The sequence below is a fragment of the Equus caballus genome, chromosome 21 (assembly GCF_041296265.1).
Source record: "Equus caballus isolate H_3958 breed thoroughbred chromosome 21, TB-T2T, whole genome shotgun sequence".
Classification (NCBI taxonomy): Eukaryota; Metazoa; Chordata; class Mammalia; order Perissodactyla; family Equidae; genus Equus; species Equus caballus.
This window is the reverse complement of record NC_091704.1, coordinates 39,499,650-39,526,692: the sequence shown is the minus strand read 5'-3', so window position 1 is coordinate 39,526,692 and position 27,043 is coordinate 39,499,650. Positions and strand designations below refer to the sequence as shown.

Here is a 27,043-nt window from a genome sequence, read left to right as displayed (position 1 = left end):
TACCTTCAAAAACTGCTCATTGTCTGCTTCATAGAAGTAGATGGACCCAGAAATGTACATAATTACCGATGGTGCAATGCTGGTTTTTCATAAGTTCTCATTACAAGGCCCGAACGAGCTCTCAATGAGAACTTCTACATTTTTAAATCAACAGGTGTCCTTGGTGATAAATGAGAACTGATGAGAGACCACCATGAGAATTTATATTCACCTTTAATGGCCTAAGTGTTCAGCATTTTAAATGGCCATTAATTTCAACGTCAGTAATTCTTGCTTTTATATGCTACTCTTGGCCAGGAAGAGGTAGATAATTGAAAATCACAGATAATCCAATATCTCTTTTTGGCCATTAGTTTTAAGTTTTCTCTCCAAATTTTTTTTTCTTAAGAGATGTTACTCTACATAAATATTTTTCATGTTCCAGTGAGGACACAAACATATGAGAAAATTCCCAAAGACAAAAGAGAGCAAAAGTGGAAAAGCAGGGGTCCTAAAAAATCTACAAATAAAAAATCATCTCCATTGAGGCCTCCACGGGTCCCAACCTGTCTGCGGTTTGGGGTTGTTATCAGCCTCATAAAGCAATGTAGAGGATTTGTCTTCTAGGAAGACAAGGTCGTCTTCTCTGCAAACTCCTCCTACATAGTTGGCTTTGGCATCTTCCAGAAGTAGGAGGGCAGGGACTGAAGCCTCATAGTCTGGGCTTTCAGTTGAGGTAGAGAGAGGACAGCGGTTATAACCAGAAAGTCCAGAGTGGGGTGTAGTTACCTCCAGAACTCATCACTGTTAACCCAGCCTGGGCTTCATGACACTCACAGAAGTGGATTCCCTAATAATAAAATAATATAGTTTCAAAAACATTATCTTCATTTTTTTTTAAGTGGCTACTATGTATCAGGCATAGAGATATTTTAAGAGTTTTTTTTTTTTTTGAGGAAGATTAGCCCTGAGCTAACTACTGCCAGTCCTCCTCTTTTTGCTGAGGAAGACTGGCCCTAAGCTAACATCCGTGCCCATCTTCCCCTACTTTATATGTGGGACGCCTACCACAGCATGGCGTGCCAAGCGGTGCTATGTCCACACCCGGGATCTGAACCGGCAAACCCCACGCCGCTGAGATGCAGAACGTGTGAACTTAACCGCTGCGCCGCCAGGCCGGCCCCTTAAGAGATATTTTTAATAGTTACAACAGCCTTTTGAGGAAGTTATTAGACCCATTTACATATTAGAAAACAGACCCAGAGAGATGAAGAAATTGTTCAGAGACATCCAACAAGTAGGTGGCATTTCTAGTAAAACAAAGTAATCAACTACATCCTATTATTGATAGGAAAATTACAACCTTTTTTTTTAACTCCAAATGAAAAAAGGAATGAACATCCACCAAGGTTTTGAGCAGATTAAAGAGGCAGTCTTTATACTTTTAGTTATTTTTTGCAATTTTTTTAAACAAATTTCTATTAAGATAATTTTAGATTCTCATCAGTTGGAAGAAACAATATTGAGATGTCCAATTCCCTATCTTGCAAAACTGTATTACAATATCACAACCAGGTTAATGACATTGACAATCTACCAATCTTATTCATCTTTCTCCAGTTTTACTTGTGTTCATTTGTACATATGTGTGTGTATATTTGGTTCTATACATGTGTACATTCATATATCCATCACCACAGTTAAGATGCAGAGTTCCCTCACCACAAGGACCCCTCCCTGTTATAACCACTCCCACCTCCCTTCCTCTCTCCCTCCCGTGTCCCTGAGCCCTGGTAACCACTAATCTGCAATTCATTCCTAAAATTTTGTCATTTCAAAAATGTTACATAGGGGCCAGCCCTGTGGCCGAGTGGTTATGTTCGTGAACTCCGCTTCGGTGGCCCAGAGTTTCGATCCTGGGCGCAGACATGGCACTGCTCATCAGGCCACGCTGAGGCGGTGTCCCACATAGCACAACCAGAAGGACCTACAACTAGAATACACAACTATGTACTGGGGGGCTTTGGGGAGAAGAAGGAAAAAACAAAATGAAGAAGATTGGAAACAGATGTTAGCTCAGGTGCCAATAAAACATTAAATAAGTGAAAACATATACTGTATAACCTTTTGGTATTGGCTTTTTTTACTCAGCATAATTTCCTGGAGATTCATCCTAGTTGTTATGCGTATCAATTGTTCACTCGCTTTTAATGCTGAGTAGTTTTCCATGTTTTGGATTTATCACAGTTTGGTTTACCATTCACCCACTGAAGGGCATGTGGGCTGCTTCCACTTTTTGGCTTTTATGAATAAAACCACTATAGACATTCATGTATAGGTTTTTGTGTGAACATTGGTTTTAACTTTTCTGGGATAAATGCCCAAGAGGCCATGTGGTAACTGCATGTTTACTTTTATAAGAAACTGCCCACTGCTTTCCAGAGGGGCCGTACCATTTTACATTCCCAATAGCAATGTAGAACTTATTTAGCATCTCCACATCCTCACCAGAATTTGATGTTGTCATTGTTTTTTTATTGTAGTTATTCTGATAGGTGTGTAGTGATATCTCATTGTGATTTTAATTTGCATTTCCATGATGGCTAATGATGTTGATTGCCTTTTCATGCTTTTTGCACTTGTTTTAATTCTTCTATTTAGCACCGAGATTTGCATTATTAGAGACTAGAATAAACGAAAACTTGATTTTTAAAAAGCCATCCTCATATTCTCTCCTCCATTGAGACATTAGTTCTTCTTGACTAAATTTCTTATCCAAAATCCAAGAGACCATCAAAATGGTAGTTATCATGAAGATGCTGAAATGGATATTGCATGTATACACTTACTTTGAAAACTTTAATATGAAAAATTTCAAACATACACGAAAGAGAATAGTATAATGAATTCTTATGTAACCATTGCCCCAGCTTCATTAATTACCAAAATTTTGCCAATATTATTTCATCCAGCTTTCTCAATTTTTATTGTTATTATTATTTGTCGAGAGTATTTTAAAGCAAATCTCTATGTCATATAACTTCACCATGAATTAAAACCTTTCCTGACATGGTCAAGTCATGAGATGGTGTAAGTTGGAGGACTTAAATCGATTGTGGAGCAAAGGTTCAAAATGCTTTCCTTTTGTATTAAAAAACAATCCGTGTTTGGAGAACATGGTCTATTAGGCAGGTGCACTTCTTGGAATGTTTTACTGAATTATTTTTAACATAATTACTCTTTTCCTGGACTAGACATCACTGCTCTATACACATAGGTAGACTGACCTTTTGAGCAGTGGTCTTGATACGATGTTTCCTTACTAAATAGAAAGTCATATGAGACAAACATATGGATCTATTCTATGTATAGGACAGTTGTTTTTCCGACCTTAAGCCCTCCTTTTTCCCCTTCTACCATAAGAAATGACTTCTAAGTTTATGGCTGAGTTAACTTTTATAAACATGCCCAGTTCTACCACAAGCTCAGCTGTCCTTGAAACATTTCTGCTTCTCCATGATACCATAGATGACTATGAGGTCATTTCACAATTGCTTATTTTCTGAAAAACACAGCTGGCTCCATTTGGTCAGTAATATTCTCATTGCTGCATTTTCCAAGTCACCACAGCATTTCAACTGACCCCTTCAGAACAGATTGCTTCTATGTAATATCCTTCCACAATAAAACATCTACAATCAAATGACTACAATAGCCATTGAGTGGTATGCCCCTTACTCTCACCCAGGATTGTCTTATTTCATAGCCTTTCAATAACTCTATTGTTTCACTAAAACTTTAAAGTTCAGATTTTCTCAAACCAAGAATAAGTGATGGTTGATTTTTGTCTTCCAATGGCTCCTTACCAGGAGTATTGCATTTGTGGCAGAATCCTTTTGATTTTGTACAGATGAGAATTCATAAATTATTTGATCTCCCTATTGTTTCATGTTTTTGTTTTTTGTTTGTTTCTTTTTGATCGGTAAAGGTCACTTTAGCTTCTTCTTTCTAGACATGGTTACACATTTTATTGAACAACCTGTGGTATATTTAAGGATGTGCTAAACAGAGGCAAGTATGAGATCTAATTTCAGGACCCTCTAAATAACATCTTATGGTACACATACTTTTCCTTCATAGAAAAGGAAAACTCAACACACCTGTAAACTGAATTTTAGCTGCTTATGCCAGCTATCAACTTATTGCTTTTCAGCTCCAAATCCACCTTTCCTTGTCTGCTCCAAGGTAATGGAGATGGGCACTGCAAATAGCACTCCTTTGCCAACTGGCACCCTGCTAAGCTTTCTCAATAGGAGGTGCTGGAGAGACACTGGAGGAGGAAGAGGTTTCTCCTCTTGGTATGATGTTTCTCTTGTCGGGGTCTTGTAGCCCACAATTCCTCCACTGTCTAACCCCTATAACACACACAGCTTCTCCAGGACCCATAAATGCAGCATAATTGGCTTCTCCAGTTCCCGGCTCCTGCAGTGTGTGGTGGCCAACGGGGCCCAGCACCAGCAGCTTCCCCTGGCACTCCCACAGGGGGCTTTACAGTAGAGTGCCATAAGTGAGACACATCCCTGTGAACAGTTTCCTTGGCATCTCTCCAGGTGGTTTTCTGGCAACTTGTGAAGTGTGGCAATCCCCCCTGGGGATAGCTTCTACTGACACCTCAGAGGTAGCTTTCTAGCAATTTCTGCTGACATGGTGCCACAGTGACTTCTCTGCCATCCAACAGGCCACAGCTTGCTTTCCAACAAGGTCTGGATCTCAGTCCTGGAGACCTCTTCCCTGGATGCTCTATTTCAACCCAAGGGGCAGTGGTGGCTCCTTATCTCTGCTATTCCTATGTTGTTTAGAGTTCTCTTTCCTTCTTACTAGCTGATTCCTCATCACTCCAAATCCTTCTTACAGTTAATAATTCCTTATATTAAGCTTTCCCTCTTCAACTTACCATGTGGTTTCTGTCTCCTGATTGGACCCTGATTGATAAAGCACTCAATAAATATCTGCTGAAAGAAAATAAGGGAAGAAAAAGGAAAGGGAGGGAGATAAGAAATAAAGAGAGAGAGAGAGAAACTATTTCTGGCATATCCCCAAACCAGTTGTGTGTTTATTTGTAATTATTATTTAGAGTTAGAAATATAAAAAGAGAAACTGAATTTTGTATGAATATGACCCTATTCCACTGAATTATTTTTCACTAATTCATCTGCTCTTTAATTTAATCACTCCTTCACTAAAAATTTATTGAGCAACCAGTTTGCCAACCATATGTTAATAGATTTCTTGGGATAATAAGAGAGTTGATAAAACTGCAAAGAGAATCCAGACTATAAAGAAATTCCCTTGAATATGAGATTTCAGGAATACTAGATTTCAAGACTGCCTTTAAATCAACTACAAAATACTTTTCCTTTCCCTCTCCCTCTTTCAACTCTTACCAATAAATTAATAAATGAGTAAATAAATAAATAGGTAGGTAATTTAATTCCTGTTCTTTAAAATCTCACTGTCAGGAAATGTTGCTTAATATATAAATTAAATTCTTCATTCCTCTCTTTTTCTTCTTTCCTTTCAGACCGAAGGCATTCTACGTTAGTTATACACAGCAGTTGTTTAAATTCTTACTAAATCACTCTTTTAGCGTCTCTTCTGCAAGTTAAATATTCCATGTATCTTATTCTTTTCCCATAGTTTTATTCTTTTTAATTCTTTATCTTCCTGAGCATTCTCCAAGTTGATCACACTTGTTTTGGTCAGTTCTGGCTGCTATAACAAATATCATAGACCAGGTGGCATAAACACTAAACATTTATTTCTCACAATTCTGGAGGCTGGAGGTCCAAGATCAAGGTACCACCGGCAGATTCAGTGTCTGGTGAGAGCCCTCTTCCTTGTCTGCCTTCTTGCTGTGTCCTTACATGGCACAGGAGAGAGGGCTCTGGTCTCTTCTTTTCCTATAAAGGCGCTAGTCACACTGTGGAAGCTCCACCTTCGTGACCTCATCTAAACCTAATGACCTCCCAAAGTCCCCCACCTCCAAATACCATCACAATGGGGATTAGTGTTCAACATATGGATTTAGGGGGGAGGGGAGGAAAAGAAACATTTATTTCATAGCAATGTTCATCCTAAATGGCATTGTTCTCTCTTCAGCAATCTCACATCGAGTTTGAGACTATTGACTTAATGGAAGTGCCTCCTCAAGTGCTTTGGCCTTCTATGTTTGTGTATGTATCGGGGTATCTTTGATATGTTAAACAGCTTTAATTAAAATTCTGAAAATTTTTCACAGAGAGAGTAAACTTGTGTATATCTAATATAGCAATTGTGGAGATGAAAAAGATGGGAGTTGGGGGTAAGGATAGCAGGACATAGAGCCATACCTGGAAGGCAAAACATGATGCAAAGATTACGTAATACACACTTGGACTACTTAGTGTGTTTTAAAGCACTGTTTACATACGCACTAATGTAACTCACTGTTTTCCATCCATAAAGCAGGTCCCTAAGGGTCTTTTCCTATGCAATCAGTTCTGTACATACTTGAAAGTTATAATATGTTTCTTTAAACTGTTCTTACTCACACTGTGCTAATTTAGAATGGCTTTAGAGGACCCGCTCCAATTCATCAATTCTAAGATGAATAATTCCCCACATTTTTATATCTCTGGAGTTAGGATGCACTTCACAAATGATGGTATCCTACAAATGCCTTGTCTCCTTCAGTTTCTGGCAACCCCACTGCTCTGAGAGAAGCTGAGGCAGGCACCTCTGTTCCCTCCCACTCTTCTCCTGACCTGATCCCTATCCCCAACCCATTCCTTGGACAATTTGAACCCTCTTGTCAGTGAGAAGCCCCTGGATTGTAAATGCACAAACCTCAAGACAGGTGGATTTCCTTGGGCCAGTAACTGCTGGGGATGTCTGTCAGCTGAATAAAGCATCCATTAATGACCCTTCTTTGTTTTAATTATGAAAAGGGAATACTAAGCACACTCATCTGAGACTGAGGGAAGGTCTAAAAACTCTTAATATGCATACAATAAAATTTATAAGTGATAAAAAAGCAAACAAAATCATAGTGTATTTTAAAACAGATGGTCCTTCAGACATATACACCAATGGAATAGAATAGAAAGCCCAGAAATAAACCCACACATACATGGTCAACTGATCTCCAACAAAGTGCCAAGAATACACAATGGGGAAAGGATAGTCTCTTTAACAAAAAGTGTTGGGAAAACTGGACATCCACATACAAAAGAATGAAATTGGACCCTTATCTTATACCATACACAAAAATCAACTCAAAATGGATTAGAGATTTAAATGTAAGACCTGAGTCTATAAAATTCCTAGAAGAATACATAGGGGAAAAGCTTCTGGATGTTGATCTTGGCAATGACTTTTTGGATATGACATCAAGAGCACAGGCAACAAGCAAAAACAGTCAATTGGAGCTGTACATATATTTATATATTCATGGAACTTCTACAACTCAATAACAAAAATTTAATTAACCCACTAAAAAATGGGCAAAGGACTTGAATGGACATTTCTCCAAAGAGAACATACAAGTAGTCAACAGATATATGAAAAGATGCTCATCATCATTAATCATCAAGGAAATACAAATTAAAAACACAATGAAATATCAGCTCACACCTATTTAGGATAGGTATGAATAAAACAAACAAAAAACAAAAGATAACAGTGTTGGCAAGGATGTGAAGAAGTTGGGACACTTATATACTGTTGGTGGGAAACTAAAATGGTTCCGCCGCTATGGAAAGCAGTATGGAGGTTCCTCAAAAAAATTAAAAATAGAAGGACCCTATGATCCAGTAATCCCCTCTCAAGTATATATCCAAAAGAATTGAAATCAGGATCTTGAAGAGGTATTAGCACTCCCACATTCATTGCAGCATTATTCACAATAATCAAGATATAGAAACAACCTAAATGTCCATCAATGAATAAATGTATAAAAAAATATAATGTATACGTACAATGGAGTACTATTCAGCCACAAAAAGGAAATCCTGTCATATGCGACAATATGCATAAACCTAGAGGACATTATACTAAGTGAAATAAGCCAGTCACAGAAGGACAAACACTGCATGATCCCATTTATATGAGGTACCTAAAACAGTCAAACTCATAGAAACAGAATGCTGGTTACCAGGGACTGGGGGAAGGAGGAAATGAGGACTTGCTGTTCGATGAACATAAAGTTTCAATTATACAAGATCAATAAGTTCTAGAGATCTGCTTCACTATATTGCACCTATAATTAACAATATTGTATTTATCAATAGGGTAAATCTCATGCTAAACGTTCTTACTATCAAAAAAAACCCATAATAATAATTGATGACATCTAATAGTCAAAGAAACACAATGATAAGAATTAAATGTTCTCATATGGTATGCGCTTTGATGGCCCAAATGCCTTTCCACCCCTACACCCACCCCCAATAACTCCACAGGCTCCAAGGCTGTGACTAGTTTTCTTCTTTCCATAGACCCTGTCTTCCTTGGTGAAAGCGATGGCACTAGATCTCACTCAGTGATGCTCCCTCCATGTCACCAATAACATTTTCACGCTGCCAATATCAACCTTATCTCTGGAGTTCAACTGAATGAGTCTGAGTCACAACTCTGACTTTGAACACAGGTAAAGGTTAACGCTGAGGAAACCAAATTTCAGAAAGGTGTTCAGCCACAAAGACGAAGCAATGCCCATCAGCCCCTCCTGCTGGTGTCAGCTGAGCATTCTTACCTGTGGTTGTCTTCACTGGGCCTTCCATATGAGCCAACCCAGGAATTGCAAGTCCTCCACAGGGACGTTTTACCTGGTGGAGGCCATTATCCTTTTTATTTTGACAAGTACTCATTTCCTTATAAACTGGGTTGTGCACAAGAGCTGTGTAGAGAGGCAGAACAAAATTTCAAGACTTGTCCCATTAGATTTAAAGGTTTTGGACTCTGTTTTATAGCTTACCATAGAGCAACAAATCTAGTTCTATTCAGGGGATTTAATTCACATCTCATCAGCTACCTCAGCAAAATCTAACAGTAGCCCTGAAAGTGATTTGATTAAAGAACTGATGGACATCACTTCTCTCAGACTAATGGAGTTAATTTTAATGGCTGTAATAATGTCTTCCTGGAAGATTATTGTGAGAATGAAATAAGCTAGCTTACGTATTCTAGGTGTTTTGTAAATTACAAAATGCTAAACAAATGTAGGTGATCATCATAGGTGTCTTTATTCCTTTGTTACAGCCTCCATATTCCACCTCTCATTTCTTTCCCTACATCTTCCTTAGAAGTCTTACCTAATTATTCAGCTGAGGGAAATCCTTAGACCTGGCCTACTATCACCTCATGTTTTCAAACAGTAAACTGATCCAATGAACATATTTGGAAACCTATCATGGTCAAGTCATGGAGTTGTTATACTAATATACAAGATGTTAAAACACACACTCACACAATGTACATTACAAAGTGAGGCCACTATGCACACAACCAGCTAGACAACTCTTAAACTCTTACTCATATTGAGTGCATGCAAGGGTTGGGAACTGGAGATTAAAAGAATATTTGTGGAGATTTAGAGAGCTATTAGGCATCTAACCCCAAGAAGGCAAAGTGGAAGATGTGACCTCCTATTCTCAAATCAAGAGAGAGGGGCTTCAAATGCAACACCAGGGTTTCAATGGGAGCTTTTGGACTGGTGCCTGATTTCCTCTTGAAAATTTTAAAGGGTAAGAGATGGAATGTCTAGGAATAAGCCAAAGATAAAATGACTGCATGGGGCACCTGGGCTCCCATCATTTGTCAGTGGAAATACAAGTGTTTCGTAAGGACCCAATGTGGGTCATGCCACAAAAAGCCCAGGATAGTTGTCTGAGGTTGTTTCCAAGTGGACCCTGCAGAGTGGTACTCTAGTAAGGGTAATAATGATCATGATAATCAAGCATATTTAATGTCCACAACTAAATATCATTTCTTTTTGATTGTGGCTTTAAGGAAAGAAACTGTCTTATCAATTTGTTACCTGGATTAGTATAGCCATCGCTCTCACGGGACTTGCTTTGTGGTCTGTAAAGGGTGTCTTTAGATGACCTTACACAGAGACGTCTAACATTAGGAAGCAGAAAACTTCAAGTATATGTCAAACGGATGTGCATTCAGATCACACGATATTTATTGATATTTATGCTTCAACCCACTTTGACATTCAATATGGTCTTAGGTGGGAAGGCAGTACAGACACTGAAAAATGAAAGGACAGGAATAACTGACAATTCTGTCCCAAAGTAATATCATGGCACAGCATTTTAAAGAGATGTCAGTATTTTTGCAATCAGGTGTATTAATTACATCTCATAGAACCATGGTGAAAAACATTATATTATCCCCATTTTAAAGATAGAGAATCTGAAAATAAGCTTAAAGAACTCAAGATCACATCCTGTGAGAAAAGGAAAGTTAGTGTAAAGGAAGCCATCCATTGAATAAATCTGTGCTTATACTTCCACTGGAATAATTTTTAAAGTTGTGCTGACTACATTGAGATTGTAAGAGAAAGAAAACCTCTACCCTCAACCTTCCTACCTACTAGTAACACCTATAAATGCTCTTACATGTGTTCTGTGGGCCCAGATACAAGCAGTTTTGCTCCTATTCTGCATAACTTCTGTAGGAGACCAGATCCCTCCCAGGACTCAAGAATTACAAAAGCTGTTTGAGTTCACACTTTGGTTGCAGATGACAAACACCCAGCTCAAGCAAAAATGGAGACTTGTGAGCTCATGGACAGGTATGGCTGGAGAAGTTGGCCTTATGCATACCCAAAACCAGAAACCCAAGTGTCACTAGGACACTCCCTGCCTTTAGCTCAATGTGTTTGTGTTTCAGCTTCTTTCTCTCCAACCACAGTTCAGCTGGTAGGGTATGTGCATGAGTGTGTGCGTGTGTGTGTGTAGGAGGGAGGCAGGGTCTTAGTACGAGACTCACATTCTTATGGCTTCGTGATCAGAGAGAAATAAGAAAATTGGCTTCTCTCGCATCTCCATTTTTTAAAAATAGGAGAAAATCCTCACTGGTATATTCATGTGCCACATAATGATGTTTCAGTCAACAATGGACCACGTATACAATGGTGGTCCCATAAGATTAGTACCGTATAGCCTAGGAGTGTAGTAGGCCATACCATCTAGATTTGTGTAAGTACACTCTATGATATTTGTACAATGACAAAAATCGGCTAATGATGCATTTCTCAGAATGTACCCCTGTTGTTAAGTGACACATGTCTGTACATACTGGGTCATATGCCTACCCCTGGATTATAACCACTGTGGACAGAGCAGAACTACCAAAAGTAGCACATCCTGGGCACACACTCAACCCCTTGGCCAGGGGGTGAGTCTGTTAATAGCGGGGCAACATAGATGCTGGGCAGATTAGCACCAGAGCCCATTCCAAATGCAAGCAAACTCAACACACCCCTGGGAAATGAATTAATGCATACTTATCCTAAAGGAGTGTTAGACAAAAGCAAAATAATATTAACACATGAAGCCTGGGATAATAATTTTTATAGATAAATGATCGGCTCCGACAAGGACCAAAGTGCAGATTCATTTAGGTAAACATTTCATTTATTCTTTCATGAAGAACAATATCTTTTCTTCAGTAAAATAAAAAGAAAAGCAACAACTTGATTAGAAGTGGTAAAGCATGCTGGCTTTATTTATCATTGGCCATTCTACCAGTCTCTGTTGTATTATTCTCATGTGTAGTCATGCCATTCTTGAATAAGAAAAAGGACAACCACACCAATCTATAACAATTTGGAATATTTATTGTATTTCTTAATGCATTTCTTAACATCCAAGGCACTCTTTAATATTTAAAAATATAAAGTCATCTCCTTAGGTTTTGCCACTCAAAGTCTAGAACATTCTTAGAATCACATTATCCCAAAATAACAGACTGGAATGATAAGCATGTAAGTTTGCAAATATAGCAACCAGCAGTAATATAATTTTTTCTAATCATAACTCTTATATAGATATATATTATTCTCTGGACCTCGCAAATTCTAAGAAGAGTCCATTTTACCAGTACTGGGAGAGTATGCTTTCAACCATGAAGCTAGACAGAAAGACTATTTTATACATGGAGTGTGCCTCTCACAAAAAAGCCTCTCTCCTCCCTCTGCTACCCTGCATGACACAACTATAGCCGTACCTGAAAAGAGAGAGAATTTCAATGAGAACCATCACCTAATGTGAATAAATTCCTATACCTGGTGCCAGAAGAATATCTATTGCACTGTACTATACCTACCTCTGTCCAGAGGACAGCTGTCTGGCCTGTCTTCAGGGTGCCTGAACTTTTTTCTCTCATCTGACATGCAAGATGCTTCTGAAGCCATCCCCCCAGGCAACTGTTTGGTACTGAGGATACCTCTGAGGAGAAGTTCCTTACAAAACCCAGCCCACCATTTTCTTTTCTAACAATGAAAGCTCACTGCTCTTCAAATCCTGGATTTGCTCATCATTATTTCCCCTACTTGGATAAAGCTGAATTAAAAGTACTTTGCTAAAGGAAGTGACTTGGGTAGAAGAAAGAACACTGTTCTGTAGAAAAAGGCCTCCAATATTTAGAAACTTTTCCAAGCAAAAATAAGAGAGTCTGAAAAGAAAGAATTAAAAAAAAAATTCTGCTGTCTTATGACTATGGATTCATGATAAATTACCCCGCAGCCCCTCTTGGCTTAGGAGGAGGTACTGTCCAAGTAGCCCAATGGGCCTCAACAACATCAAGAAAGACTCTTAAGGACCCTTCTGGATACACAGGAATACTTCAGTGTTTTAAAAAGAGAAAACTGACTAGATCTGTCAGGTTTACAGCCCTCTTCCTATAATAAACCTTAGTCTTTGGCAAAGCACAGATGGTTGGTTGGTTGGTTTATAAAGGCAACTTCTTGGTGGGATGTCAGCACCAATAGACCCTCCACCCTTTGGTATCTTCCATGAACCAGTCATTTCTCCCACACAGAGATGTTCTAGTTTGCCTTCTTAGGCATCTATTTAGTTATAAAAAGTGTGGGAGGAAGAGAGGTGTGCTAGGAAAACAAGATGTAATCACAAAATCATGGGTTCCAAAAGAGAAGTCAGAGCAAGCTGATGGAAAAACATAATCATTAAGACAGCATTTCTCCTAATCAAAATTCACATATATGTTATCTTTCAGGACTAGCACAATGCTGCCTTGGATATGCTCTGAGTGGTGTTATTTTTCTCCCTCATTCGTTTTTTCTACAATGTCATGATTTCATCATGAGGGAAAGTACCTCAATGAAACTCTTCCTAAGGGCCCATCTTGGTACAAACTGCACACAATTCAGCGTACAAAGCATGGAAGGTGAAGATAAATCCAATTTGAGGACCAATTGTAATGACAGCCTTCTCAGTACATATAAAACAAATAAGATAATCATATACATTTTCTTTTTTTTCCCATTAAAATGTCACAGTACACTAGAGAGAACAAAGTCTATACATGGCTACAAAAAGCATAAGATTCTAGAAGACGACTAATCAAAAACTGCTTGCTAAATATACAATTCTCTTACTGATGTCCTTTCAATGAAATCCTATGTGGTTAAAATGACAAACACACAGTCTGGGTCAAATGTCTTTTCCACATTTCAAGTTACGATCTGTCGCATTGGCATGAGTTTTGGTGAAACCTGGTAAAAGAAAGAGAAAAAAATAACCAAATTATAAAAAAACCTCATGGCATAAACATAACTTCTTTGAATTTCCAAACTTGAATGATGTAGGCAACAAGCAGCCTTGCCATGCACCGCACCTGGAATTTCGTCATTATTTTCCATTCTGAACCATTGAAACAGGGAACTCCTTTTCTGTTTACATTTTGTGTGTTTAGTAGTTCTCAACCTTCTCGCACTATAGCTCCTAAATTAAGGATCATGAAGACTGGCAGTGAGGAGGGGGTGAAGGAGGAGCAGAGCGAGACAATAAAGGATCCAGAAAACCAAGCTCTCTACTGTGTGAATCACTGAGCTCTGAGGTTGATGCCTCTGAGACTTGATTCAAAAGCGTCACAGATCAGGTACAAGTCTCAAAGTCCTCAAAATAGGTCCAGCCAATTCACAATTTTGTTAAGATACACAACAGTCTTTGGATTAACTGGATACACATTAACAAAGACACGTATGGTCAATGACAACATTTTATCAGAAATTTCATAATCAGAATGGAAATGATATAAAGGTAGTAAAAAGAGTCCAAGTTATTACAAAAAAGGAGGTAATAGCATTAAAAATATTAAATGTTGACTACAATTATGTTCAATGTACAGAATAGCAAATGCATTCCTAGGAGACCTGAAGCAGAGAAAAATGAGGACAGATCAACATTTAATGGTAGAGTTGGTGAAGAAGAAACCTAAATGTAAGTGGTCTGGCTTAATTTTGACTGATCCTTCAAGGTGCAATGCCAGGTACAGATTTCTTCATTCAATCTGGCAAATATCCATTGAGTCCTAGTAATAATCTCCATGGAAAGCACTGTAGGCAATATTAAAATTTAGGTGATTTTTTGAGCCCTCAAGGATATGGCAATCAAAGTGGGCCTAATTGGCATTTTGCCTTCCAGAATAAAGAGTGAATATTTTGTTAAATTAATGAATGAACAAATGAAAAAATGAGTGAGTGGGTTAAATAATCTCCAAAGAACTAGAGGAAAGATTTCTAATAGAGGATAAGTCAGTACTATAAATAGAAGTAGGTAATTATTTGGCTTTGATGAGGTTAAATATTTTTTAGCTCATTTATGAATTGTTTTTGCATTAACTCTTCACAATATCAAAATTTAACACTCCCCTTTCCGTTTTTCTACTAAAAGAATGACATGACCAGAATAAAAGGGATCAGTATGGCTTGGTATATAGGTTAGGATAAACGAGAGCTCATTCAGACTTGTCACTTCTAAGAGCAGATATATAATAACAGACAAAATAATAGACACATAATAAATAGACAAAAGTCACAGCCCACATTTGCATAGCTCTTCAACTCTTCTGAAAAGAATGAAAAACATATGGGCTCTGAGTATTTAGAAAGTGTGTCTCACAAACAATCCATTTTCTGTTTTTAACAACAAAGCATCTGTGGAAATAATTTAATGAAATAAAACTCTTCTTTTTTGAAAACAGATCATTTCCAATAGATGCTTTATAGCAATTCCTTTAAAAAGAAACTGAACACCTTAATTTTTTAAACTAAACATCTGATCCTTTTCCCTGTCATATTGGCCCTATTTTGAGCTCTCAATATCATTTATATCCTCATTGTGGAAACTGACTTTCATCAGAAAAGAGGAAGATGAAACTGGATGTAGACTGACTTGGCCCATCTATTTTTGTAATAAAAAACACCTACTAAACCACCATTTTTCATTCTATTCTCTCACAGTCTCATCAACATTGTAAGCTCATGCAAGTTGAAGCAGATTATCTTGCCATGGTGATCTACAGGATAGGCACAAGACTATATGATTTAAGTGTAGAAGACAAGCCAACGATTGTCTTTCCAGTCCATTAAAATCCCAAGAGTATACTGTTTAATTCTGGTATAATGCCAGTTCATAACAGATATTGAGAGTATAAATTTATTCAACTTGGCAAAGAATGCCTGCAGCTGGCTGCTTTAAGATTTCATTGCAAACATATAAATAAGCAGTATTCTCATTTAATTTTTTGCCAGTGGTTGTTGAGGTGTGTTTCTGCCTGAAGAATAAGACCAAGGCCCTTGGGAGAAGGAAACACACCAATTTGTTCTATTTTATTCACATTTCATAGCTCAATATGGGACATACACTGGGTGTTTAAGGAATAATCATGGATGACTAATGACCTCCGAAAGTTTATTCTACCACATGATGCTCAAATACGGATTCAATTTGTTTTTAATTTTTGAAACTAAAAAATAAAAACAAAAAGGAATATTCTGTTTCAAAAAACGTCCAAAGATATAAAAGGTAAAGAAAAACCTATTTCATGTAACTTAATCATGCATCAAAAGAGAAAGAAATGAATAGTCAACTGAATTAACTACTCGCTGGAAAAAGGGATTGCAGAGATAACGGAATTTAAGTGGTGGGATGTCACTTTTCTCTTTCTACTTTGGCCCATCAAGTAACTGGCAGTAACATACTGAGTGATATAAGTATAGCCAAAAATAAAGAAATTTGACATTTTCATTAGCTTGTCACATCTTTACTTTGAGGAAATGTGCAATATCACTCTGACTCTTTGAAAATGAATTATTACTTGATAAGTATTTGGGAGACAGATTTTTTTCAAAATGTGAGGGCCATGGGAGAAAAATAAACCAAAAGACTCCTCAGCATAAAAATGTTGGCGTTAGTAACATAAAAGAACAAGAGAAAACTATTACTGTACCGCATCACAATCAAGCATTTGTAGAGGAGGAACATGTACATATGGCTCTACCAACCAACAGTGTTGAGGTGGAGCATTTATTCCCCACTTCTCATATTCCTTTCCAGGTGGAAGGACACCTATTAGTGTAATACCCTGGCCTCCAGTGTGTCCTCTAGTGACTTAAATGAATGATGATTTGGGTAGAGGAACTGGGGCATCCGAAATTCAGCCCAATTCTTCTTCCTGATTAGGATGGGCCTTCTGCAGGGTGCACATGCTCTATTTTGTTCTCAGCCACGAGGAAAGAAGCTCAGCAGGAAAGCTTCGCTCCTGTGTAAGAAGCTCATGGTTTTCCAAGGCTGCTTAAACCTGGGAGCTGAAGTCTCTCCCACTTCTGGGGTTCATATCTGGGAAATGTGTTGTGCCACTTAAGCCACATCCTCCATCCTAGCCTTTATAATAACAGTGATATTTTCAGCTCTACGTGCCCAGCTCCTTTATCTCTCGCAATAGACTCAGAACTCAATCCTCAAGAAACCCAGAGGAAAGTCCCTTTCTTTATAACAATTGCACTTTGAAGAAGAGTGATCATATGAAATAAGATCTCTGTCCATTATAGGTTGGCTTCTCTTGCTGCCAACTACTCTTGACCAGAGTCTTATTTTGGGAGTGTGGGGAAGGTTCCAGAAATACAGTCAATATTTGCATTTCTATGACAAATTTCCATAGCCTCCTTTGGAACTCCAGACATACATAACTCTTAAAAGACTTTCCTACCAATTGAAAAGAAAACTTCTCCTTTCAACTGACACTAAATCATGAATACAACTCACCACATATTTTTTTGGTGATTATGATTTTTTTTAAGAAGCCGTTTCAGGTGATACCTAAAGGACACATTTTCCTTCCACATTTTTTGTTGTTGCTAACTGTACTGTAGTATACAGGAAAGTCTTAGTAATTCTTTTTTAAAAATGAATTATATTTATTTCATTAAATATTTCATTATGATCATTATTTTTTAGTACCCTGAAACCACAATTTTGTCATGTCCTGATGCTGTCGTATTTTGCCTTTTTCTTTGAAATTCTCAGTATTTTCTCAATCAGCTGATATCCACATTCTGTATCTTTCACCCATACATTTAGTCATATTCTTAGGTATATGCGACTTATACCAACACATTTTCACAATTACACTGACCCAGGTGTTTACCTTTTTTTCTTTATTATGCAACCACCTGGCTATCTAACTATCCTTTCTGGAATGTTCACTTCTAGTTATACAGTGAAGGCTGGGTGGGCCTTTTCTCAAACAGAAATCTTGAGTAACTTGAATGTATATAGTCAGATATCAAGTCCTACCTAGGCAGTAATAATCACATGGATTATCATCTAGATCATAACATGGAATACTTTATGAGTTATCAAATAAAGAAATGTTATCCTCAATGTAATTGTATTATTAAATGTATCTTACTGATAACCCAGCTATTAAACAGAGCATTGTATTAATCAGAGCACTCCCGTCCGCAGCCTTATACAGAAACAACCCACTGTATGTGATTCATCCATCAGGGTCTAAAGAGACGCTGTTGATGTTTTGAGGATCATCAGAGATCATCAGATTCTCAAAAGCTGGTTGTTTTGTCAAGATGGTTCAGCTGATACTCCAGCTTTCCACTGTCAGGACAACACTGACATACGAATTAACATTTGATCTCAACACCCTAATTTGGAGGAAACAAGATTACATATCAATGTCAAAAGAGAAGGAAGGCTGGTACTGTAATAAAAGAGGGACCATAGAGATATTTTTCGATGTATCAAAACATGAAAACCAGCATTTAAAAAAAAAAAGCAAAAACAGTAAAAGTCTTTTTCATTCCTGATTTACCTACATGAATAAAAAAGAAACAGAAAACAATGAGGGTCTTCCTTTGTATAGTATCTTTTGCAGCAGAGAATTGAAGGTTCTATGGATCTCAGAAATGTTACATACTGAAGAAGAAGTTAACTCATCCACGTAGGAGAAAAAAACCAAAGAATAGTTGATTAAGTAGAAGAATTGTTTGCTTTTATCACTGGAGTAAGGAATTCTAAATAAAGTGTAAACAAATCCCTTTTTTCCCCTGGGTTATTGAAAAGCTAATTGAAGATGTGCTTTTTGTGCAAAGTATTGCTGACAGACTTCTTTTTTCCAAAGGGAAACTCAAAAAAGGTTAATAGACAAAGACCTTCATATAGAACCAGAAACAGTTATATGTGGATAATGAATTATGCAGCAAAATTGTTTTTATAGAAATCTGTTATGCACTGATAGGTACCAGCCAAGCATGTAGTACCTAAAGAAGGAATGTATGAAATATATGCATGATTTATCAAATATGTTTTATTAAATTACTTTCCCCAGGACGGGTAGCTGCAACCTTTCTTCTTATTATAAATATATTTCATTTTAACAAGTAGAATTACTCTTAAAAGGTATGTGAGACGCAAATTCTTTTCTTTCCTTTTTTAGAGACATTTCACCTTTACTTTTGATCAACTTCAAATGGACTGAGCCATCCTCTCAACGCCCATTAGGGAGGTGACTGGCGATTTATAAACAAGTTCTTATATTAAAGGGCAATTATTTTTATTACAGTTTTACTCTTTTTTTAAAAAAAGAAATCTGGGGATTTCTTAAATGGATACTCCCCTGAAATACTTAATCTGCTTTGTAAGTCAGAGTTTTTATGCAGTTAAGTTTTTATTCAAATGCAAGACAGACTTCTTTTGTGACTACAAATCTGGTGGTGTCAGAAGCCCAACATTGTAGTATCTTCAATGGACGGAACAATCAGGCATAGAAGTCAATCAAACAGAAAGCCATAAGCCACAGATGGGTTTAAAAACAAGGAAGTGTCATTTCTCTGTGTGTGGCTCACATTTTTGAGTTAATCAAGTTTAGCCACGGCTGATATGTAACTCAAGAACAGAGGACTGAAAGAGACTTTACAGAAAGTAGCTTAGGGTTCAAGTGCGACCTTCTATTTCCAGCTGCTCCTGGTGGTTCCTCCCCCTCTTACTTCTGACTCCTGAGCCCAGCCCTGGCCCGTGAGTCACAGCCCGTTCCTGCTCCCACCTGCTCTCATCTGGAGCACCCTTCCTTCCACTCCTGCTCTCTGCAAAGGTCAACTCCAAAAATGATCACAAATTAATGGTTCATGTCCTATAAACACTCATTAATCAAGCTCGTGATACAGGACAAGTGGCTGGATTTGTTCACAGAAACACTTACTGCAAAATCACACCCAGTGCTCTTTTTTATGTCATCCACTGTCAGGCCTTCCCAGAGTTCAATCAGAGTCAGCCCTTTCTTGTTGTCCACATCAAACACAGCCTGTCAGAGTCAAGAAAACGACAGTGACAATTTTTATCACAGTAATTATTTTATGACACAAAACAGAAATAACCTCTCAAGTTCCTAAAGGAGAGACAAAAGACTCTGAAAATCAGCAATGAAAAAATGTCAGCTGTAACTATTATACTTTGGTGGGAATAAATGCTAACTCTCTAACTGGCAATTAGTTGTGATGCACTGTTGATGCCAGAAAATAAATGAGTGTTGATATCGATGGCATTAGTTACTATTGTAACCAGTTTTTTCACCTACTCTCCTTTTGTTAGCTCTAACACTTTTGGTCAAAATGTCAATTAGATGATTAATAATGATTTGAAGAAAGGAATGAAGAAATGGAAGGGGGATGGGAGCAAGGAGATATCTGGAAAATGAAAGCACGGATGATGGGGAAAATGTTGATCAATGCTGCTGGGGAAGGAGTTACAGGAAACAAAAGGAGGCACTCTGAAGAAGCTGGGAGTAATTATAAAGGGTTAGCTGTCCTGGCCCTGAAAGACCCTCAGGTAAATATTAAAACTTTCCCCTTTAAGTCCTGTGAAGACACAGAGGTCCAAGAGGATAGCATGAGAATCTCTGTCTGATACTCTGATACACAAGTCAAATGAAGATGCTTATGTTTCAGACAAGCATGAGAAGGCTAACCTCAGCCTAAACATTCTATTCCAACCTTCTGGTTGGTAACACCAGGTGATGGGAGGGCCAACTGGTACAGCTTAATCTCAGTAGATAGATTCACCCTGTTGTATCTGATTTAGAGCACACGCTGTCAGGGTTAGTAACATCACAACTTGAGTGGAAGGGACCAACAAAGTCATTTACTGTAACTTCCCATCCAAGAATTCCTCAAAACATTTTTCTGAGATGGTCACTGGGCCTCTGCTTAGAAACTTCCAGGGGCAGGAGGTTCACTTGTCTCAAGGCAGATTGTGTATTGATGCGAAGCTCTAACCGTAAAAACCGCTTCCCTATGACTTCGACTCGCTGGTTCTACAAGTTGTCCTCCAGTTGCAATAGGCACTTTTCCCTCTTTCAGCTTTCATGGATAGTTTCCTTTTTCTCAGACTTAAATATTATGCTTCCAAGATCTCTCCTCTCTTCTGGATATACCTTAAATTCAACCATTATTTGCAGGCTTAGAATCTTTATTTTCAGGTGGCTTGGAAATCAAACTCTAAATTGTCATTTTGAAACACACTCCTGGTTAGGAGGCTAAGATGAAGACACAGCAATGTGTAGAGGAAAGAACCCTGACTTTCGAGGGTTCTGGAATTCCAGCTCCTCCACACAATGGCTATGCAATCTTTGGTGAACCTTTTTTAGCATCTGTAGGTGGATATCAAAAAACCCGCTTCCCAAGATTGTTATACAGGACAAATATAATAAACAGAAAATACACTCTGAACACTGGGCATCATGATTGGGACATAGTGGGGCACGGTACAGGCATGTTCTTTCTCCTTAATAGCTTAAATTACTGTCACTTGTATGTGAACCCAAATCAAAATGCCAAAACGCTTATTAGTCTCCAGTTAATTGATACTTTTCCGCAAGAGCAAAACATCAAGGGGACCAGTGATACTTGCAGTCTCTGTTTGATGAATGCCCAGGCAACCTGGTTGATTTTACTTGAAAATATTATTTAAATTTAGACGGAAATATTTCAGCAAATTTCCTTTTTGATCGCACATTTTTATGTTCCTAAAAAAGCCTTTCTTCAACAGAAATACATGGTCTAATATTTAGGATTGTCTGTATGCTGTATTAGGTTATTTAATTCTAAAATGATTCAAATTTTTTTTAAATGAACACTTTCCCTTTGCAGAAAACATGTACTGATTTTCTTTTCCCTATGTTATGAATAAATGTCAGTTTATTGAAATGGAACAAATAAGAGAAAAAGAGCCTTTAGATTGTTTTATTAAGAACAAGCAGGGAAGGGATTTGGGGAGAAGAGAACTGTGGTAGCACAAATACGAGGCTTTGGTGATCAGGGAGATAAACTCCATGGCAAACTGACTTACTGCTTTTAAAAAACTTTTCTAAGGGGCTGGCCCAGCAGCATAGTGGTTAAGTTCGTGCACTTTGCATCGGCGGCCCGGGATTGGCAGGTTTGGATCCCAGGTACAGACCTACACGCCGCTCATCAAGCCATGCTATGGCAGGCATCCCACAAAAAGAGAGGAAGACTGGCACAGATGTTAGCTCAGTGACAATCTTCCTCAAGCAAAAAGAGGAAGACAGGCAACAGATGTTAGCTCAGGGTCAATCTTCTTCACACACAAAAAATTAAAAATAAAATAACTTTTATTAACACGTTTATCAACCCCTAATTAGCCCTCAAGGTCATATATTGGAAAGCCAAGCATCTATTATCTAAAAGAGAGAAATTTACTTAGGAAGATTTCCATTTAGTGGTATAAACAAAAACTTGATAAAAATGGAGGCTGTTTGCTGGGAAAGATTTGCCCTGAGCTAACACCTGTTGCCAGTCTTCCTTTTTTGTTTTTCCCTTCCCCAAAGCCCCAGTACATAGTTGTATATTTTAGTTGTAAGTCCTTCTAGCTCTTCCATGAGAACAGCCACCACAGCATGGCTCCTGACAGATGAGTGCTGTGGTTCTATGTCCAGGAACAGAACCTGGGCCACCAAAGCAGAGCACATAGACCCTTAACCACTAGGCCATCAGAGCTGGATCAGAGGCTATGTTTTCTTAGCATCCATGACTTTGCCTATTTTCTTCCCTTTGTCCAAAAGGGCTTCTTGGGTTTTATTCTCATTTATAAAACTCCTACTTATCTTTCAAGATTCATCACTCAATCTATCAATTTTCTTGTCAAGAAAAGTAGAGTACATTTATTCAACAAGCATTCACTGTGCATGGGCAAGCACCACGCTAAGTGTTGGATAAACAGTGAGGAGACAGGCAGACCTCAGAGGTTATTTCAATACAGTCGTCAATGCTGAGTTAGGGTAAGTACTAGAATTCAGGGAAGCATCTAGAAGACTTGGGGAGGGATAGGGAAGACTTGTCAGAGAAAGAAATACATAGCTGAGACATAAAAGGTGAGAAGGAATTAGCCAGATTGATGGGCTAGAAAGAACATTCCAGAAAGAGAGACAGGATCTGCAAAGTCCCAGAAGAACATGGTGGGGGGAATACAACATAGTTCACAGCATCTTAGTACAGCTGAAGCGAGGAGAATTTTAAGTCAGAAAGAGAGAAACTAAGACTGGAGGAGAAAAGGTACAGACTGTGAAATGCCTTACAAAAAAAGTTAAGAGCTTGTATTTGAAAGCACCTAGAAGCTTTTCGTGACCCTCTCCCCAGCCTGTTAGGCAGCCTTCCTCTATGTTCCTAACTCAGCATCTGGCATGTATCTCGATCATGGCCTTTATTGTATTTGTTACTCCAGCTGCTGGTACTGCTAGATGCTTGATGTCTACCCTCCTGAATGTGCTCCTTGGGAGCAGACTGTCCTCCTTTCTGAAGCCCACTGTTGGCAATAGTCTGGTTCAGAGAGGGTCCTCACAAAATGCTTAGTAACAAGTAAATGAATAAAACAACAATGTGGATGGAGAGAAAGGATATAAAAGTTTTTTTAAATGGCAGTTAAGTTAAATAAGTTATTTCATAAGAAAGTTATGTCATAAGAAAATATAGGTATTGGATGATAAGTGCCAAAATGAATGGGGGACCAACCTGGGCATGAAATTGTGAGTGCCAAGAGGGTCAGAAACCTCTTCATGATGAAGATGGGGATTGCATTGGGCTTGAAGGATGGGTCAGATTTGGGGAGGCAGAGTGGGTGGGAGGCGTTGCAGGTAGAAGCACTGAACTGGCAAGAAGAAGGGCAGGCACACAAGGAGTGGGGAGTGGGAGAGGGCTTCCTGGGGAGAAGAGGAAGATGGGGGAAAATGCTGCTGGAATTATCCTTAGTAGTTCTACCACTTTGTTAAAGAAACCAGGACCAAGGACTGCTTTGTCTTTATTTTCAAAGTAATGGATTTCTTTCAAGTCCTGCCCATAGTTTTGAAGGGGTTCAAGAAATGGTAAGACTCAGGGAATCAATGGTGGAATCAAATATTCTGCCCTTTCATCCACATGTTCTTTTCCACAAGTCATCTTTCTGAAATTCCACATAAAACGTCCTAGGGGAAGGCACCATGTAGGACAGAGTGCTCCCTAAAATGTGGCTTCTGGAAAGTATTATCAACCTCCTAACCTAGTTCAAAGGGCTGCTTTAGGGTGCTTCTTACCATACCCCAGGGAGGGTTAGCGAACCAGATTAATGCAAGGATGCCATGGCTCTGGCTCTTGGTAAAAGCAACAGCATCATCAAGAGAAAAAAGAAAACAAAGAAACAAACTCTGATATAGACAATTCTGTTTTGTGGTTTCATCAAGATACTGAATCAAGAAAATGACCCCCTGCTAGCTCACTTATGAGAATTACGTCATTCCAACATCCTAGGTTCAAATCTGGGTCAGACAGGTGACTGTAGGCAACTGCCAGGGATGTCTGTCTCTGATCCGAGCAGCTTTCAGTTGCACCATTGGCCAACATTTTCTATCTAAGAAGAAAAAGGCTAGAGAAGCACTAAAATGGGAGGGGGGGGCGGTGTTCTGAAGTCCACGTTAAAGAAGAGGGCTGAAAGCATGCAAGAACCAAAGAAGAGATTTCTCGGTTCACTGTGGGGTCTGTACTGCAATCTGCACCCACATGATTACAACTCAATGTTTACTGAGTTTCTTAAAATGAAATCCAACAATTTGTTACTTGTGATTTGGGAAAGCATAGAAGAAAGGCAGGAACGATAATTATATTCTTAACTTTGTATATATCATCCACATTCATAGCCCAAATATAAGGATCGACAGAACTTTTCTTCGATTATATCACTCAAAGTTTATCAAGGACCATGGTTCAATTTTGTGTGTATATGTTTATTTTCAGAGAGTTTCACGTTAAGAATTCTACATTTAGAAACATTAAATTGATGAATTTTCCTATTCAGTCTATGCACAGATTAAATTAATCCTACGAATAGCAACGAAATACACTTTCAGAAGGTAATAAGAAAATTCTAAAAATGAACGTAAATACAAAAGGTGGTGGTAGATAATACAGGAAATCAAAAGAGAAAGGCGCTTTACCTTTTCAGTAATGATGCGATTGACACATCGCTTTCCAGTCAGTGGTAATGTACATTTCTCCAAGATTTTATGTGTATTTCCCTGTTTAAAAAAAAAGGAAACGTCAAAAAGACTAGTTAGGGAGCAATTCTTATTTAAAATTGGTGTAACTACAGGATAAATAGGAACTATCAGAGAAATTGTCTCCTAAATAGGGGCTATTTTAAAATCTTTGCACAGTCATGCTTTTACTTTCTTTCTGGAGGCAGCTTCTGTCCCTAGAATAATTTAGGGAGAATGCCAACTGAATAGCCAAAGGCATAAAAATTTAGTTGAGAAGCATCCTGCCACAAATTGGACCTTGAGCCTCAGTCCTTGTATCATGTAATGAGAAATTCCACTTCTGGTATTCCGCTTATTTTCCTCTTCCAGGGAATCGTCTCCTTGACAAACAGGAGCTATTATTTACCAAGAGTAGGTAGCATACATAGAACACAAATGCATAATATTCCTTTTTGAAAAATATTTTAATTTTGTTTAAAAAAGTAATATATACACAGAAAACAGCAGTTTTTGCCTCCCTTCTGTACCCTTAGTCCTGCTCTCAACAGGAATCAATTTCAATTATTTTTAGCATTTTCTTTTATACTTCTATACATTTTCTTCTCACTTCTGCATTTTTAAATATTAAGTTGACCACGGTATTTATTTCTTGATCAATCAATTGTAGACATTATCAGCTAACTTCTTACTGGGGCACACAAAGACTTGACTCTTACAAACCCCCATCCTGCATCATCTTCAGTTCCCCCAGTATAGCTATGACACAGTTTGTAGGTAACTCAATAGTCAGACTGACAAAATAGACATACTGACAAAATGACCATGTAAAATGGTTCATTGCTTGGCCAAGCAGTGCCGTAAACCATAATTATATTCACTTTCTTATTCACTTTCCTAGAATTTGTCTGAGCCTCAGTTTGCTCATTGGTAAAATGTGTGAGCTGGCCTAAATCCACATTTCTTCAGTTTCCTTTAGCCACAGTACCCTTTCTTCAAACATAAAATAAAAGAGGGATTAAGAGTGGAAAGCAGGTTTTCCCCATTAATCCCTTCCTCCCACTCCCTAGTATAGAGGTGGCCTCTGAGGCACGTCTGGGGAGCACAGTTGAAACATTAGCTCTGATGATCTGATTATGATTATCATTAAGCTCTTTTCTAAGTATCAAGCACCAGGAGCCTAAATTAATATTTCCCTTGAGGCTGACCTATCACATTCTAGATCTTCTATGAAAAATGGCAAAATGCTTCTTCTGCTTCTTTTTTGGGTCTAAAATCACCACATAGAATGTCAACATCATCTTTCGCCATCTCAAGTGTTTTACCTACTAAAATATGCACCTGCTACCTGGTTTACAACTCTCTCAAAACTGCCGTCAAAGCAAGTATATGATCCGAGAAGGAATTTCAGATAACTGGGCTTCATTAAGATTTTAGCCCTTGTGATAATGTGTCAACTTACCAACACACCAGTAATTAAAAGGTTATAGTGTACTTAACCCAGTGCATGGCCCAAAAGGTATTCAATATTTTTTGAGTGAACGGGAATAAAAAAGGGAATTTTATTGGGAATCTCAGGTGGATTTCAAAAAAAGACAAACTCTACTACTTTAATTTAGTCAAAACTAGTGCTAAATACATACAAAGTGGGTAGACATTACACCTTTAATAACAAGTTACATGCTTCTGGAGCTTATTGTATAAGAAAATTTATAGCTGTAGAAATAAAACTTCATTTTCACTTCATTTTAAATGATGTGTTTTCCTTTCCAGGCTTCAAAGAAAGTTTGCACGTGTCACAGAAGCTTAATTAAAAAGCTGAAATTAATGATGAATATTGGAACTTCTCCAGTTGTCAGGACTCCTTACATGTAATGTAACTCAAACAAGGCACGCACAATGAGTCCGGGTCCGCCCGTGAACAAAGTGAACATTCTGCGGGCCCCTGAAGAACATCTTCTGC

At 38.1% G+C, this 27,043-nt stretch overlaps 1 protein-coding gene across 1 annotated transcript in view; it reads right to left on the bottom strand.

The window, feature by feature from the left end:
• Positions 1-11,846: 11,846 nt before the first annotated feature.
• OXCT1 (3-oxoacid CoA-transferase 1) overlaps positions 11,847-27,043 on the bottom strand; it is a 129,219-nt gene continuing 114,022 nt past the window's right edge. Inside the window, 3 exon segments of the mRNA NM_001309306.1 lie at positions 11,847-13,762; positions 19,765-19,866; positions 25,042-25,122. Of these exon segments, the coding sequence (NP_001296235.1) occupies positions 13,721-13,762; positions 19,765-19,866; positions 25,042-25,122 (225 nt within the window). The 3' untranslated portion in view covers positions 11,847-13,720.